Raw genomic sequence first — 18,810 nt, forward strand, 5'->3', positions numbered from 1 at the left:
TACGTTAAAGACTGCTATGCGATCGCAACGCTTCATAGTGGCTATGTATCCGCATTGAGCATATTTAACATAATGCGTATGCTTCAGCCTAAGTTCTGTCCGTATGTCAAGCATCGCAGGCTGTAAGAACGTGACGGACTGATGCTAAGCTTCTAGACCGCTGAAGGAAGACGATAACTCACAGTTCATTGAAGAACTGCTCATTTTTTGTCATATAATACTGAAAGTGTTATAATAGAGCAGTGTTTAGTGCAGAAACCTCACCATATCAGCCATTTTTGCTCAGAAAATTACCACAGAAACGATCATTTCTGCTAGCATCTCAGCGAGAATTCCTGTGTTAGCGCCAAGCTAACTGTGCCACGCGTTAGTTTTCCTGCACTTTAGACAGATTTAACCAAAAACACAAACATTTGAAGCGTGTGAGGCGTTTAAGTATCACGTGCAGTGAATCTTTCTGTGCATATTTCAAGGCCCAGAACACATTTCCTGCTCGTTTGTGGTGGTCTAGTGCTGGTCTGGTGCTGGTTTAGCTGGTCAGCCCAGCAGGGTCCAACATACCAGCATCCAAAACACAGCATATCACTGCTGTCGGAACAAAACCTCGTATCTCCAAGAGGGTAACTTTACAGGAGAAGGATAAAACCTACTTTACTTTTAATGTAAGTCAGTGGAACCAGACGTCTTTCCAGGTCATTTCTTTTGGTCCATTCATTATGAGCTTCACCCTCAATGTGAAGGACAACAGGTATTTTCGAATTTTGACAAAAATGGAAGAAGGTTTTGCTCTAAAACAGCGATATGCTGGTTTGGCTGGTAATAAGCAATGGTGGTCTATTTTTATTTTTCTAGCAGGGGGCTAGTGTAGCCGGTCAGCCATCTTTTGACCTGTTTTGCTTGCTATTTTCAGCCTAGTTGTTAAGAAAACCATCTATCAGGCCCTCACTTTAAATAAAACTTAGCGGTCCAGGGGGGCTTCACAATCCATTCGCAGAGCAGTTTTAGCAATTTGCTGCATTAATACAGATTTCGGGTGCTGTGTTATGATCACAGGCGCCGCGTGTATATCAAGTATTGTAGAACGTGGCTCAGCTAATCAGATTTAAGGCCTGGAAATATCCATTTTATAACATTGCTCGTGTTCAGATAGATAAAAAATTTGCATAGTTCACTCAAAGTATTTAGTTAAAGGGAAAAACAAGTTACAAGTTAAATTTGCTTGTTAGTGCATGAAGTCATTTTTTTGCGGCTGAACCGACAAACAATTGGAATGCAAGTGAGACAAATGATGTTTATTGATTTTCGAAATAATAATACGTTTACACACCCTCTGCACAGTTATTGTTCATTTGCACATACATAAAATGTGTCCTGCGTAAAAGTCATATTTGTGCATTTTATATCTTATTTTTTTATTCTTTCTTATACGTTGTTATATGTTGAACTCAGTAAAGAAATCGAAATTTTGCAGAAACATTCCATGTTTGTTTGTTCCCGGAAAATCAATAAAACGTATAATTTGACTGGGGGTGTTCACATGTTTACATATGACTGTAGTCTCGCTCAGTAATGTAGCATTTTGAACTAAAAATGCAACATTACACTCACCGGCCACTTTATTAGGTAAATAGTTGCTAGTAAAAAATGTTGGAAACATTCCTCAGAGATTCTGGTTGGTTATCTGAGTTCCTGTTGCCTTTCTATCATCTCAAACCAGTCTGCCCATTATCCTCTGACCTCTCACATCAACAAGGCAGTTTCATCCACACAACTGACCGCTCACTGGATATTTCCTCTTTTTCTGACCGTTCTCTGTAAACGCTAGAGTTGGTTGTGCGTGAAAATCCCAGCAGATCAGCAGTTTCTGAAATACTCAGACCAGCTCGTCTGGCACCGACAACCACGCCACATTTAAAGCCCTTAAATCCCCTTTCTTCCCCGTTCTGATGCTCGGTCTGCACTTCAGTAAGTTGTCTTGACCACCTCTATATACCCAAATGCATTGAGTTGTGGCTGTGTGATTGGCTGATTAGCTATTTGTGTTAACAAGCAACTGAACTGTACCTAATAAAGTGGCCGGTGAGTGTATAAGTTAAGTGACTTTTTTGATCCCACAACCGGGGAAATTCCACCTCCGCATTTAACCCATCCGTGAAGTGAAACACCACATACACACTAGTGAACACACACACTAGGCGGCAGTGAGCACACTTGCCCGGAGCAGTGGGCAGCCCTATCCACGGCACCCGGGAAGCAGTTGGGGGTTAGGTGTCTTGCTCAAGGACACGTCAGTCCTGTGCTGTCGGCCCTGGGGATCGAACCGGCAACCTTCCGGTCACAGGGCCAGATCCCTAACCTCCAGCCACGACTGCCCCAATACATATGTAACAATAAGCAGTTAGATAATTTCCCATAGGATGTTGCCCAAAGTTTCATAAGCTCGTCCAACCTGGCACCAATTGCAGGTCTGTGGCTGGAGCTTGGGCCGCATCCCTGCTGAAAAAACTCACAGAACCTATTAAACGCATGGTTCCCTAATGGTATCTAAAGGTGTTCTACAGTAGGGGCATCCATTGGAAACCATGAATTCAATTCCAACAAATTATTAGGTTTTAATCCTAATGGTTTCTAAAGTCCCTTTTCAGCAGGGAACACAATCACAATTTCATTCTCATTCTCATTTTAAACCAAAAAATCTTTGATTTAAATAATTAAAGCATACACTGTAAAACAGCATGTCGTCTTAAAAAGGTAAGGCTCTTTGTTGAGTAAAATTTATAAGTGAACAGATTGCAAACCAAATGTATTGATATGTTAACTTACTATTAGACAATCAATTGAAAATTCTAAGGTAGACTGCTAACTTTTTCAAGTCTTCAGCAAATCCCTGTCTTAAAACGACTCTCCAGCCATCAACACACAACAGTGAGAAATCCCTCATCATTCACAAACAGGATGTTAGTCAGGCCAAGTGAAACCACGGCAGCTGTCAGTGCACTGTAGACATTATGCCCTGTCGCTCGGCCAGCTTCTCCTCCAGACATTCCACGAGCACTGGGTCCACCCTAGGGTCCACCTTATTGGCAAACCAGTGGCCGTCAAAGAGGAGCCACCGGAGCTCAGCTGCACCATAAATGCACACGCTGCGTACATGTATGCCAGTGCACAGTGGGTAAAGTGTCTCCTCCAGGTACTGCCACTTTACCAGGCGGGTTCTGCTCACCAGGTCCGACACATCCGGGTCAGAACTTTTCAACCCTCCCGGAGCACCTGGCACACGCATCAGAGAGGCCCAGAAATGCTCATCCGGTGAGTAGGTGTCCTCCGACCAGGACAAGAAGTCTTTCACCAGGGGGCTCCACTGAACAAAGCTGACAAACTCCCGGGACAGAACAAAGTAGGCACTGCCCACAAACATCTCAATGCCATGGGGTGCTGGGTTCTTGACCTGGTCCGTTTTGACAGGGAGATGGTGGAACTGCGACTGGGCGTCCTTCAGGGTGTAGCTGTAACTGAATCGCTTCCTCTTTAGCTCACTAGGACGCACCGTCTCCAGCATGCTGCCACCTTTCAGAGCCTTCAGTTCCTCCACCAGCTGCACATTGGAGCGCAGTGGGAAGTCCTGGCCGCACAGGTTGATGGCGTACCTCCACATGATGTCCGACACCATGAGGTCGGAGAGGCAGTTGAGGTCAGCGCGGAGGCGCGTGATGCTGGCGTACTGCACCCTCTCCAGCTTTGATGCGATGAAGACATTGGGCAGGCAGCGGGCCAGCCCCTGCATGGCCGCCGCAAACTGCGGCGAAGACTTCAGGTCATAATGGATGCAGTAGGTATTATGGGGAACGTAGATTGCCCGCAGGATTCGCTCCACCATGGCCGCATCTTTGTGGACCACCAAAGAATAGGCAAGAGGAAAGTCACGTTCTAGTTCAGACGTCCGAATGCTACCATAACTCCTGGATTCCAGATAGCGTGTGCAGTCCATGGTGGCATTTGCAATGTCCTCATCGTCCAACGCATGTACGGTTTGTCTTCTGAGGGCCAAGGATTTACCCACCGCCACCGGGTCCAACTCGTAAATGTCTGAGCAGTTGATGCCATGCTGCTCAGTGAGCCGCCTGCTGTTCGTCTGAAGGCTTGGCTCCGTAGCTCCATTCAGGTAGTCACTCTCCCTAAAACTCGCATATCCAATGACTAAACATACTAGTGCTGACATGAAGAACACCAGCAAAGTCCTTCTCAGCTTGCGCTGACCGACGCATCTTCTCATTCTAGGCAAAGAAAGAAAAAGCATCACCACAGCCTCCATAACAGTTAGTGGACACTTCTACTTTCTAATACATTGCACTGACTGAAACATGAAGGGTTTCTTCAGACTGAATCATGAGAATACAAACAGTTGTTCAGAGTGGTTTGGTGTGAAATGCTCTGTTCTAGAGAATCAGGATTGTTCACAGTGGTGGTGATAGGAAACAGATGTCTGAAGAATTGAATGCCTCTACAAACACCTGACATGATCACAAATAGACTGGGATATTTGCAATGGATTTGAGAAAGGGCTTTAGCCTAAAATCCATGCTTGGCAGAAGGATACGTGCAGGGTGTTGCAAGGCAAAATCGTCCCCAAAAAAGTTTTTCTTTCAGATTCACGGCTACTTTTCCTCAACGTTACACTGTTCACCGCTGGTGCCGGATAACAAAAATAAACCATCAATGTGAGAAAAATTCCTTGTATCTCCAAAACGGCAACTTTCCAGGAAGAAAAACTTTCTTCACATTTAACAAAAGTCCTTTTGGCCCATTTAATGCGTGAGTTAAAACATAAGGACAACAAAAATGCTGACTCAACGACAGCGAGGCACCAAAATGGCTAGGACTGTGTCACAGTCGTCGGGATGCCCAGTTCCTATCCCCTCCACTGTAAAGCAGATCTGAGTCTGTGAGTTTCTCAACAACGGGCTCCTCCACCCAGACCGCTCTGACTGAGTCTGTTTGCATCTCAACCACTGATATATACAGACATTCTGAAAGCTCTGCGAGGTTCTCCTTTAACCAAGCGCAAGGCCTGAGATTTAAGCCGAGAACAAAGTGCAACGTATCAGTTCAGAAGCTCGGAGGGCTCATGTGGTTTGCATTACCTCGCTCCACTGTGGGTCACTGGCCTCGACAGAATCCATCAGAAGCTTCGTAGAGCTGACATGACAAGCTAATGGTGAGAACAGAAGACGGCACAGAGGTCAAGAAGCATCCTCATGAATCTCATCGTCAATACCCATGAAAAAAAACAACAACTATTGATCTGTTTATGTTTACATGTTGGAGAACAGTGTCCTTCTAACAGTCAAGACTGTACAGTGAATGGCAGGCAGGCTAGTGCGCCTAGTGAACAACAAAGCAGTGGCTACTTGGGGTCAGCATGTCTAGTCCTTCTCTCCCAAAGGCACGTGGCCTTCTTTGTGCCGGCAAAACTAGCAGAACTTACCTGCAAGCAGTGCTGAAGGTCCGCGGAGTCCTCGCGCTGCTCTCGGTCCGTTACTGTCCTCCGGCTCTAACGCAGCTCTGAGAAATGCACGGGGAAGGGGGCGGGGCCAAACCCTGAGCACCGTAACTCGGCGGCGTGGTTTCCGCGTGCGCTAAGTGCGAGTGGCGCGAGGCGAGGTGCCCGCAACACAGCAGCGCGCGCGCTGGCGAAGCCGGTTCCTCCGTCGAGCCGTTTAAACCGAGTGAGTCCCCAAGAAACTTTTACAGCAGCGAAACTTTTCCCGCTGCTCGCGACGTTCTCCTTATTCCTGTCAAACATTTCAAACGAACCGAGCTTCCCTTAAAGGGGCAGGTCCGGCGATTCTTTACATCGTCCGAATAATTAGCTCGGTCAGATGGGAGTGGTCATTTATAGCGGTTTGGTGAAACTTGCAGAAGTTCCAGAGAAACTTAGGGAGTCCGAATTGGTCACAGTGGTGGTGATAGGAACCAGACGTCCTATTACAGAAACTTCCCGACTAGAGGTGGGCGATACGGCCAAAACATACTATTGCGATACTTTATATGTATCATGAAATTGTCATGATACATGATATTTACTTATTCACTTTTTTCAGACATCTGATCATTTGGAGCGCCAATATAGCTATAGTTTTAAAAAATACTATAAAAAAAACAATAATTTTAATGGAATATTTAGCACGAATTCTAGTTAACGGGAACAATTTTCTGTCTTTGTGGGAAAAGCATATTATATTGGATTGTGACATAATTTATATAAAATATAATGTAAAATATTTTTTGTCATATTTCATCTTCACTCTGAACCCTGCTAGAAAAACCAGCATGGCTGGTCACCAGCAAAACCAGCATACGCTGTGTTTTTGATGCTGGTACACTGGTCAACCAGTACGACCTTCCTGGGTGACCAGCCAAACCAGCACCTGACCAGTGTGGAGTCGTTCTAAATGCTTACGTTTTTCTTTACACGGTGAAAAGGTTCTTCAGATTAATGGAGAATGTGTTGTGTTGTGTAAGGTTCTGTTGGGATTTTTTTTGTCCGTTCTTCATTAAATTTGTGCAAAATGTAAACAGCAACAGGCATTTTAAATGATGTAAAAAACTGAAAAACGTCCAAAATGGAGATGCGTTTTCTTCTGACAGCAGTGATATTCACATTCTCCATCAAACTGAAGAGCCATTTCACCATGCAAAGAACACATTAAGCATGAAATCTTTCTATGTAGAACTCATTGTTCTAAATAGAACCATTAACTTTATTAAAGAACCCATAAAAACCATTTTTTTAAAGAGTGTAGAGAAAATTTCTATCCTAACTTCAGGAAGGGCCCAGTGGTGTCCCGACTTCTGCTTTAACCATCCACTTCTTTCGTTTTTAGGCAGCTGTGAGAGGCAGCGTAGTTCCTTACGAGCATAATAGTTTCACTTATAAGATTGTTTTTAAATAACTCTGCATTAAAAAAAATCCACACACATATACTGATCTCCACCATCTCCTGTTTCTAGCTTTGTATATCTGATTACAAATACCATGAATACCAAGACACTGAGTACGATATTATCAAGTCCAAGACCAGTCCAAGTACAAATACTATCAGGTTAAAGACAAGCGAGAGTGTTTGGACAAGTCACAGTACTAACACTATCATCCCTCGTTGAGTCTGAGAACAAATACTAACAAGTTCAAGACTAACGTACAACCCCAATTCCAATGAAGTTGGGACGTTGTGTAAAACATAAATAAAAACAGAATACGATGATTTGCAAATCCTTTTCAACCTACATTCAACTGAATACACTACAAAGACGAGATATTTAATGTTCAAACGGATAAACTTTATTGTTTTTTTCAAATATTCACTCATTTTGAATTTGATGCCGGCAACACGTTCCAAAGAAGTTGGGACAGGGACAACAAAAGACTGGGAAAGTTGAGGTGACCTTTGATCCCTCAGGCAGCACTACATTAAAAACCGACATCATTCTGTAACGGATATTCCCACATGGGCTCAGGAACACTTCAGAAAACCACTGTCAGTGAACTCAGTTCGTCGCTCCATCTACAAGTGCAAGTTAAAACTCTGCCATGCAAAGCGAAAGCCGCATATCAACAACACCAGAAACGCCGCCGGCTTCTCTGGGCCCGAGCTCATCTGAGATGGACTGACGCAGAGTGGAAAAGTGTCCTGTGGTCTGACGCGTCCACATTTCACACTGTTTCTGGAAATCATGGACGTCGTGTCCTCCGGGGCAAAGAGGAAAAGGACTGTCCGGACTGTTATCAGCGCAAAGTTCAAAAGTCAGCATCTCTGATGGTGTGGGGGTGTGTTAGTGCCCATGGCAGGGGTAACTTGCACATCTGTGAAGGTCCCATTAATGCTGAAAGGTACATACAGGTTTTGGAGCAACATCTGCTGCCATCCAAGCAGCGTCTTTTTCAGGGACGTCCTGCTTATTTCAGCAAGACGATGCCAAGCCACATTCTGCACGTGTTACAACAGCGTGGCTTTGTAGTTAAAGAGTGCGGGTACTAGACTGACCTGCCTGCATGTCCATGGGGGTCCTGACCACTGAAGAACAGGGTAACAGAGTATCAGAGAAACAGATGGACTACAGTCTGTAACTGTAGAACTACAGAGTGCAGCTATACAGTAAGCGGAGCTGATAAAGTGGACAGTGAGCGTAGAAACGAGGAGGTACTCATGATGTTGTGCCTGATCGATATCAAACATCTAAACTTGACTTGCGTACTCAGCTCTGCCACATAGTGGTCCGAAACTGCAGTGTGTGTTACGTCACTTCTGCTCACTTGAGCACAAAGCTGCCCACATTTGTTTGGATATTCTTGTTGTCATAGCTAGAATGTTAACATTAGCATGCAAATGACCGGGTAGGAGCCAGTCAGAAGGCAAATAAAGCTGGTTTTCATGTTCAGACAGCAAATTAAACCCCACACATAAACACAGTGGTCTAGAAGACAATGGCACTACATTCTCCATGACGATCGTGTTCAAATTTGGGGTCACTCTATACATTTTTGGGCCTCATGCACTGAAGGGCTCTCCTGAACTCAACACGTGTCACTGCGGAGCACATTTCAGTCGGATTTCTTCACCGACTCCGAGGGAAGGCAGCGGCCCCCTGGCCGAAACAAAATGTCCTTTCATTTCTAGGGCCTGCTGCCGTCGCCCTGCATAAACCAAAACTGGAAACATGCCATGTTTTTAAAAAAAAAGTTGCGCTTTCCTGTTTATGAAGAACTCTTACAAGAACTAGAACATGTTAGGGAATCTTTTCATTCCTTTTCCTATGAATTAAGCCTTAGAAATCACAGTTAGGATCAGTGTTTTCACAAAAGAATGTTGTAATGTTATATAAATAATCTCTCATCTCTCGTAGCTCATTGAACCAGGCAGAAAACATTCTGTGGAATTTTGTGGAATTTTTGAGGCTGAAACAAACAGAAAAAGGAGTGCAGACATGGATCTGTTGACAAATTGAATATAACTGTAAACTAGAAGTTGTTTGTGAACAGACTTTAAGTTGGCTTGCCATTGCTCTGAATTCCTACATGGCTACTAAGGGGTTGCCAGGTCATTGCTATGGTATTCCAGGTAGTTGCTAAGGTGTTTTATGTTATCCCAGGTAGTTGCTAAGGTGTTTTATGTTATCCCAGGTGGTTGTTGACACATTCACATTGCTCTCATTGCTCAAATCAGATTTTTTTGCTCAGATCCGATCTCGCTATCATGTTGGCTCACACTTGTTGAGGCAAGTGACTCAAGTCTGTTATTAATGCAAATGAACTGGCGTCCTGAAATGACCTGCATGTGCACATCCTGCTCAGTAACTTCACGTGAATGAATCACGTGCATCTTGAACAGCAAACAAGCTAATGAGCAGAGTGAGCTTCGCTGTGAACAATTTATTCTGATAAGCTCTCAGGTTCATTATTAGAGTGAGACAAAGGTGAAAAAAGTCCACTGTTTCCACTGTTTACAGGGTTGAACTTCTGTTTGGCGCTGCTGGCAGAGTAACTCTGAACGATGGCGTACATTCAGAGGAAAAAAAGCACATGAATTCTGTCCTGAGCGTCACATTAAGGTCGCAAGGCCACGAATCTAGGACCGCATAAATGAAAGTGAAAGTGGCCAGTGTTCACAAAAGCGTTTTGTAATGGGATATGAATAAACTCTCACTCGTAGCTCATTAAAACAAGCAGAAAACATTCTGTAGAACGTGAAGAATTTTTGAACCTGAAACAAACAGACATGGATCTGATAGAGAATGTAAACGATGGCTCACACTTGTTTAGGTAAGTGACTCAAGTCTGTTATTAATTTGAGTGACCTGTGTCCTGAAATGACCCTCACGTGCAGGTCCTAATCAATAATCATGTATATGAGTCACGCCATGAACAGCAAACAAACTAATGAGCAGAACAAGCAGAACAAGCCTTCCCTGTGAAGATAATTAACTCTGATCTGCTCTTAGCTTCATTACTAGAGCGAGACGAAGGTGATAAAAGTAAGATCTGCTGCTTTTCCACTGTTTTCAAGCTTCAACTTCTATTCGGCACTGCTGCCAGAGTAACTGAGTGATGGTGCATGTGTGGTGGAAAAAAGCTCATGAATTCCGATCTCATTGGAGCATCACGTTATGGTGGCATGGCCAAGAATCAGGTATGTATCCAATCTAGGACCATTTATGAAACGGCTCAGGTCGGAGTCACATTAGGGCAAAAATGAATGTGAATGTAGCCTTAGCTTTTGCTAAGCCACTGCTATGGAACTCCAGGTGGTTGCTAAGGTGTTGCTAGGCTTTTGCTGTGGCATTCCAGGTGATTGCTAGGCAGTTGCTATGCTATCTCAGGTATCCTTTGTGACATCATTTGCGGCAGCTAGATTTGAATTTTCTCAGCATTCTATGATTCATTTCTTACAGAGAAAAAAAGTTGTGTTTAAATGATGCTAACAGATGTAAATACTATTCATAAATTCTTTATGTAACTAATTACTTAATTCATTATTTATGTAATTGAATTTAAATACTAGACCACTATGACAGTAATAACTCTATGCTTCTAAGTTTTAACGAAGTGCTAGTGATCTACACTTTTACAAAATAAAAGTTCCCCAACAGTTCCTGGCTTGTGCGTAGTGTTGTAGGGAAAAAACTTTAATTGGTGTAGAACCATTACATTATGCAAAGGAGGTTCAATAAGGTTCTACGCACTCACATCACATTCACACTAATGATGCTTTAAAGAGATTTCTCAAATCAGTCGTCAGGGTCCCCCAGGTGGTCCATGTGGAACAGGCGCTTTTTAAAGGGGATTTTTCCCAAAATGTCTGAGATGTAAACAAAATCATTCAGAGGGGTTTGGTGTGAAATGGTTCAGATATCTTTACAGTGGTGGTGATGGGAACCAGGGGTCACCATGACTACAACACAAATATAGACACTTTATTAACTATCCAAACCACCAGTGAACCTACACGAGTCTTCTGAGTATTTAAATGGAATATTGATAATGGTAAAATAGAGGAAATTTTTTTCTTGGGGACTATTTTGTCTTACAATGGTTTATAAAAATTGGTTTTGGGCCAATACCTTTTCAAAACTATGGTAAAGCATAACCATTTTGTGTAATAGCCTTTTGTGAGTGAGCTTTTAGAAGCATTCAGATGTCTGTTATCTATAACCGCCACTGTGGACATATTAAACCACTCTAAATGACCTTACAGCTTAGTTATTATTATTATTATTATTATTATTAGTAGTAGTAGTAGTAGTATTGAATCAGCTGTGTGACCTTAATGAGAACGCTCAGATCAGACTTTATGCGTTTCTTTCCACTGCACATGTGCCATCATTCAGAGTTACTCTGTGCCAAACAGAAGTTAAGGCCTGTAAACAACGGAGCATATCTCAGCCTTTTAACCCTTAAATAAAAAAAAGGGTGATGGCTGTGTCCAACAAATTGGACCATCTGGGAGGATCATTGAACTTGCACATATTGTAATCTGTTCATAAAACGGGCAGCTGGTGCAACAAAAAGAGCTAAGAAGTGTTGATATGACTGTAACATGTAATGTTAGCAGTTGGCAGTATTTTGTAAGTTCATAATGGGCCTCATTCACCAACCGTTCTTAGAAGAAATTTCTTCTCAAAGCTCACAAAGATGCACCAGTGTTTTCTTATCTGGGATTTGTTCTTAGGTAAGAACCGAATCTACACCCCATCAAGAGCACAAAGGTGCGAACAGGTCCGCGCTTTAAGAACGCGTCATGAATCTGACGTAGACTTCTTCTTCGATCCTTTCTCAAGAACACATTTCAGAGCAAACTTCAGAAGAAATTGGTGAATGAGGCCCACTCTCTGTAACATCTACGTGATCTAGGTTCCCATTTAAGTCAGTTTCAGGTGAGATGTTGCAAAGCCTCGCTTCTGAACCTCCACTGTCATGCAGGGCTTTAGCTCCTGCTCTGATCTGACACACCAAACCAAGATAAAGTTTCTCAAGTGCAGTCAGATGTGCTAAATTAGTGCTAAAGCTCTGCAGATGGGTGGGTCTCCAGGAGCACTCATGCACTTATTAGTCATTTACAGACTAGTAGCTGAGCACAGCCCTCTGAGACTTTTTCATTTTTACGTGTCTCCTGCTAAGGAGTTTCACAACCACCTCATAACTGCATCACCCCTTCTGAGTGCGATCTGCTCCCCTCAAGGCTGAAGAACCCTCTAACAAACACAGTCATGCGAAACAAATGCTAAGAAGCTAGCTGTGATTGCACTGTAAAAATACTTCAATAAAGGAGTGCTGGAGTGATTTACAGTAATGGCATAATGTGCTGTATTTTTAAATCCCTAGAAGACTACATATTGACAGCAATATATTACTGTAATTATCAACATCCTCTTTTCTTTATAAAATTGCAGTTAAATTGCAACTGAAATACATTTTCCTGGCAAAAATTCATTACTGGACTTCTTAGTCTTTATCCTGGAAGTCTTAGTATTTGACCATGAACTTTTTTTCAGAATCAATGGTATTTGAACTTGGACTTGGCTTAATTACTTGTCTTTACTGACTAAATCTTAGTAGATGCTGAATAATTCACTGTAGTTTCTAAACCCTGTATTGTCATTACTGAATAATTCTATCATTACTGAGCAAGCAACCTGTTGCGAAATAGTGCAGCTTTAAAAGTATTCAACTTTTTGAAAAACTTTTCTGATTTTTGACAAACTCAAATAGCGCATATGAATTTATAGTTGTTACCAAATAATTCATTGTCTTTACTGACTAATTTGTAGTAGATACTGAATAATTTGTAGTAGATACTGAATAATTTAACGCTATATTATATGTTGCGCAGCTTTAAAAGTATTCAACTTTGATTTCCTCAAAGGCCATGCGGCACAAGCGACACCAAGGACTTTTATTCTGCCATGCACAAGGAAAAGCATGAAAATAATTACTATTATTTGAAAATTGACAAAGATGTATGCATAAACGTAGACTAAGGTCAATACAGGTGTCTGAAGTATGAAGACTAGTTCATACACATTTTCAAAAAACTTTAAAAATAAAACTTAAAAATGTTTTTTGCATTACTACATTTAATTATAGTAACTGAATAATTAATAGTACTTACTGAACAACTTATCACAGTTACTGAGTAATTAATTGTCTTTACTGACTTTAATTCACAGTACATACTCAATAATTTATAGTTGTAACTGAATAATTATAGTCATTTCTGAGTAACCTAGTGGCTACTGAATATTATAATATAGTAAGTAACTTGGGTTACTTACATAGGTGCACCAGCTGACATTGTCTGGGTGGTAAAATTGACAATCCTGCTTTAAAACTTACTTCAAAAGCTATGAGTCAAATATTAAAAGATTGAATGGTCTGCAGATGCAAAATAGTCAGTCAAGTGTTTCTTAAAATATGACATCAACACCATAAGCCTACTGACCAATCCAGTAACGTTGACCGTTAAATGTTGACTTGGTGCTCAGTGGATTCTTACATGCTGCGGTTTGAACAGTGCAGGCTGTGGTAAATTGCTCACTGTGCAAGGCAGCCCTGGCAAATTCTTTCTACTGCGGAAAATAGCTTTGCGCCCTGTAACCTGATATGAAGTAAAAGCAGCCTCGCACTGACAGCAGCGTTTGCTTGGCGTGGTCATCCGCTCAGCACTGAGTTAAAGTAGAATGGAGGCCGTTTCTTACCAGGAAACACCTTCTTTGTTGGTCTATTTCGGGTTTGATTTATTAAACTCCACTCTCCTGTGGCCACAGCAGGCGGTCAAGCTGTAAAGAGTTCATGAAATACTACGTTTGTTGAAAACCTCCACGTGAATTATGTGGCACAGGAGTCCGTCTTTCTAAGACACTTAAATGGACATAAATCTTGTTGAGGTGGCCCAATCCAGCCACAATGTGTGTGTAGTCTTTTTAGCTGGAAAATAAAAGTGAATCGTTAACTGTAGGTTACTGAAGAATTTACAGTATCACTTACAGTAGATTCTGAATATTTAATTTTTGTCATAATGAACAGTTCATAGCAGTTACTGGATCATTCTTTGTCATAATAGACACTGAACAATTAACTGTAGTTAATGAATACTTTATAGTAGTCATTGAATAATTCATAGTAGTTACTGAGTATTTAATAATAGTCATTACTGAATAACCGGGTAGCTACCAAATAATTAGTAATTACTACATAATATATTCTTTAGAGAATTAGAGAGGTTACTGAATAATATAGTAGTTAATAAATCAGAGCCTTTGAATAATTCAGTGGTTACAGTCATAATAGCCATTGAACAATTCATAATTAACAATAGTCATTGAATAACCTAGGAGCTACTGAATAATTAGTAGTCTAAATAATATGTTCATTAGGGAATATTACACAATGGTTACCAAAAACTTAGTAGTAGTTACTGAATAATATAGTAGTTACTCAATAACAATGCTTACCAAAAACTTAGTAGTAGTTACTGAATAATATAGTAGTTACTCAATAACAATGGTTACCAAAAAATCAATAGTAGTTACTGAATAATATAGTAGTTACTCAATAACAATGGTTACCAAAAAATCAATAGTAGTTACTGAATAATATAGTAGTTACTCAATAACAACGGTTACCAAAAACTTAATAGTAGTTACTGAATAATATAGTAGTTACTCAATAACAACGGTTACCAAAAAATCAATAGTAGTTACTGAATAATATAGTAGTTACTCAATAACAACGGTTACCAAAAACTTAATAGTAGTTACTGAATAATATAGTAGTTACTCAATAACAATGGTTACCAAAAACTTAATAGTAGTTACTGAATAATATAGTGGTTACTCAATAACAATGGTTACCAAAAACTTAATAGTAGTTACTGAATAATATAGTAGTTACTCAATAACAACGGTTACCAAAAACTTAATAGTAGTTACTGAATAATATAGTAGTTACTCAATAACAATGGTTACCAAAAGCTTAGTAGTAGTTACTGAATAATATAGTAGTTACTCTGACTTTACTTCTGGCAGCGCTGGCGACGGCAGCAGCTGGGCTAGCTTTTGTGTTTTTTTGAGTAATTTGTACATTTCACCTACTGTTTACTGACTATACATATTTTGTGTTGTCTTTTACTGTCTTTTGTCTTTGCACTGTTGCTATTTATCTTTTATTACTGCACTGGAAAAGTAGCCTGATAGCATTTTGTTATACTGTACTACCCTGTATTGTCAATATTGACAATAAAGTTGAATTGAATTGAACTGAATAAATCATAGTAGCCATTGAATAATTCATATTACTTTCTGGAAAATGATTGAAATACTGAAAATGTATTAATAGTAACTAAACAATTCATTACTGAATAATATAGTATCCATTAATTATTTTGTAGTTACTGAATAATGGTAATTCATAGCAGTTGCTGAATAAGTAATAGTAGATACTAACAAAACAAAGAAAGTACTGAATAATTTATAATATTTGCTGTATACTTCATAGTAGTTACTAAATAATTAATTGCAGTTACTAAAAAATTTATTGGTTTTACTGAGTAATTCATGATAGATACTGAATAATTCATGAAAAACATAGTAGCTACTGAATAATTTGTAGTTATTATTCCCCATTTTTTTGGGAATAATACATAATGCATACTGAATAATTAATAGTTAGTATAATTAGTAGGTATTGAACAATGTGTCAGTTACTAAATCATTTATAGCAGTTATCCATCCATCCATCCATCCATCCATCTTCTAAGCCGCTTCTCCGTCAGGGTCACGGGGGGATGCTGGAGCCTATCCCAGCAGTCTTCGGGCGGAAGGCAGGATACACCCTGGACAGGTCGCCAGTCCATCGCAGGGCAGACAGACAGACACAGACAGTCACTCACACACTCACACCTAGGGGCAATTTAGCAGTTAATGAGTAATTAATTGTCTTTACTGACTTTGTCTTTAATTCACAGTAGATAATCAATAATGTATAGTAGTTACTGAATAGTAATTTACTAATTACTAAATAATATATTAGGGAATAATTCATAATGGCTATTCAGTAATTCATAGTAGTTACTAAATAATATAGTAGTTACTGAATAACTTGTGGTAGTTTTTGAATGATAGTTACTGCATAATTCATATGAGTTATTGAAGAATTCATAGTAGATACTGAAAAAATAATAAGTGACTGAACAATTAATATCACTTACTGAATAATTCATTGTCATTGCTGAATAATATAGTAGCTAGACTATTTGCAAGTTACTGAATACTTGAATGATGAATACAGAATAATTTATAGTAATTACTGAATAATTAATTTTAGTAACTGAATAATTTTTAGTCATTGAATACTAAGATATAAATCTAATAACGGACTAATACTCTGGAGTTAAATCAAAACTCTTAAAACAAATGAAATGAATGAATAAATAAATAGACTCAATGAAGAAAAAGGAGCAAAATAAAAATCTTGTTAGCAGCAATAAACAAATGTAGCAAATCTAGAGAATGCAGAGATTGACTTTATAGTCTTTAATCTGTTAGTTGGAATAGTTGTTGTGTTCACTATTTGCCAGGTGTCTTCAGATATAATCACTGAACATGTGATTTTATAATCTTGCATTGTTAATATCTATAAATGTCTCATTGATAATGATTTTCGTAACACTTTCTATGAATGTTATGTTTGTAAGCATCTATAATCACATTTATAACATGTTATAATGCATTCATAAGGCAGTATAAACATGATTATAAATATTTAGAAAAATGAATTACACTGAATTACACTTTATAGCCATGTTTATTATACGTTATTAATTGTTAATATAATGCATTATAAGTAGTGTTAATAACATGTTATACTGTCAGTGCCACAGAAGTCAGTTCCAGATTTCCAATATTTTATTTGTCACCGCTGGTGCTGTTAGGGCTGCATTTTTGGGGCTTCAGTCCTGAATATTCAGATGTTCTAAACAGTATAATATCGAATATGCAGTGTTAAGTCAGTGCCAGGCTAACGGTGGTGCACATTAACAGTGTTGTACATTGACTTTCCCACATTGGGTGAAACACTGACGGCAGCTCTACTTTAAACTCTGAGATTTGAAGCCTGTAATGAGCTTTATTGTGTTTTAGTGTTTCAGTAAATCCTTCAGTAAATACTTCAACTTGAAGCCTCAGTCTTAACCCTGGAGGAGGCTTTAGTACAGTGCACTTCACTTTACTTACATTTACATTTATGGCATTTTGGCTGACGCTTTTATCCAGAGCGACTTACAATTTGATCATTTTTACACAGGTAGGCCAAGGTGGTGTTAGGAGTCTTGCCCAAGGACTCATATTGGTATAGTGTAGGGTGTTTGCCCAGGTGGGGATTGAATCCCAGTCAACCGTGTAGAAGGCAGAGGTGTTAACCACTACACTAACCAACCTACCCAACTTAGAGAGGACAAATACACCTTATGAAGACTCTTGCTTCATGAACTCATTTCAGGTGAAAGTCCTCCAGCGTCTCTCTTGGTAAACCAGTCTTTTAATAGAACGTCATTAATTAGTGACGCTGACGTCTATTAAAATGATCAGAAGCACAAAACACTGAAGGTAAACAGTTTCCATCAGGGAGAACCGAGTGGCTCTGAAATCACTTTTTACACACAAGCAAAGTTTCAGTTTCAGATTTATTTACAACTTAGTTCCAAGTTTAAGTTGAATAAAAACTGGCTTTAAACTCAGGATCACAGATGAGCTCCTTTACTATGTTGATCTGTAGGCGTCTGTTCATAAACATAAACCAGCCCAAACTCATTTACTATAAAATGAAATGGTGTTTGTAGAAATTCAGAAAAAAGCCGCGTCAGTCTCGACTGCATATGTGGACATATTTCTATATTGAGCTCTATTTACACAAAGTTAGGTTAGTTCATCATTTATGTTGAACAGACTCTCCCAAAGTTTTACGCTGCTGCGCTGACGTTGAACCGCGTGCTGCACTGGGTCGGTATGACCAACAGGTCAAAACCAGCTCTAAACAAAGTGACCGCTGGGCACTGATTGGTGCTCTGGCTTTGCGCTTCTTTCGTTTTGACATGTTACGTTTTTATACACACAGAAACCAAAAGGAACGACAGATTTCTCAAAATGTAGGAGGAAAAAGTCGGATATTAGACTCTAAAATGTAGTGGAGTGAAAGGAAAAAGTCGCCCAGAACGGAGAAACTTCAGTAAAGTACAGATACACAAAAAAACTACTTAAGTACAGAAATTAATTACATTTACTTAGTTAGTGTCCACCACTGATTTTGCAGGCAACAGCTCAGATGTTCGGTTTTTATATATATTTAGATCACAGGATGTAGTTAGACAGGGGAAAAATACATCACTCATGCTCAAAAAGACACAAAGATATAAACAAAATTTCTTCAAAAAGTTACATTTTTGTACTGGCATTCATGCTGAACTGCTTTCCCTAATAGCAGAGTGTAATCCTTGTTCGAAACAGACTTTTTAAACATACTTTTACTTCAGAGTTGATTCTCTATGATTTCAGGTTCATTTCATGCTTTTAAATTGTGTTCAGTATATAAATCAGCCAGTTCTGCAGAGGACAGTGTCACATTAATCACCACCTGGATAGATGTCATAAACTCATTCACACAGCAGCGGCACAGCGGCACACTGGACATTCAGTTATTATGATACTGGGAAAACTGTGACTATAAACCAGTTCATACAGAATTAGACTGGGATGGAATGC

At 39.8% G+C, this 18,810-nt stretch overlaps 1 protein-coding gene across 1 annotated transcript; it reads right to left on the reverse strand.

The window, feature by feature from the left end:
• Positions 1–2,674: 2,674 nt before the first annotated feature.
• On the reverse strand, positions 2,675–5,787 carry LOC108444210 (beta-1,3-galactosyl-O-glycosyl-glycoprotein beta-1,6-N-acetylglucosaminyltransferase 4-like). The gene is made up of 3 exons (XM_017725236.2): positions 5,486–5,787; positions 5,142–5,209; positions 2,675–4,274 (listed from the first exon to the last, which is right to left on the reverse strand). The coding sequence occupies exon 3, from the start codon at positions 4,271–4,273 to the stop codon at positions 2,990–2,992; it is 1,284 nt and encodes a 427-aa protein (XP_017580725.1). The 5' UTR covers position 4,274; positions 5,142–5,209; positions 5,486–5,787; the 3' UTR covers positions 2,675–2,989.
• Positions 5,788–18,810: the final 13,023 nt, after the last annotated feature.

Source organism: Pygocentrus nattereri, chromosome 16 (assembly GCF_015220715.1).
Source record: "Pygocentrus nattereri isolate fPygNat1 chromosome 16, fPygNat1.pri, whole genome shotgun sequence".
NCBI lineage: Eukaryota > Metazoa > Chordata > Actinopteri > Characiformes > Serrasalmidae > Pygocentrus > Pygocentrus nattereri.

Excerpts from the sequence above, each read along its gene's own strand:
- LOC108444210 (XM_017725236.2), bottom strand. The coding sequence starts at position 4,273 with ATGAGAAGATGCGTCGGTCAGCGCAAGCTGAGAAGGACTTTGCTGGTG.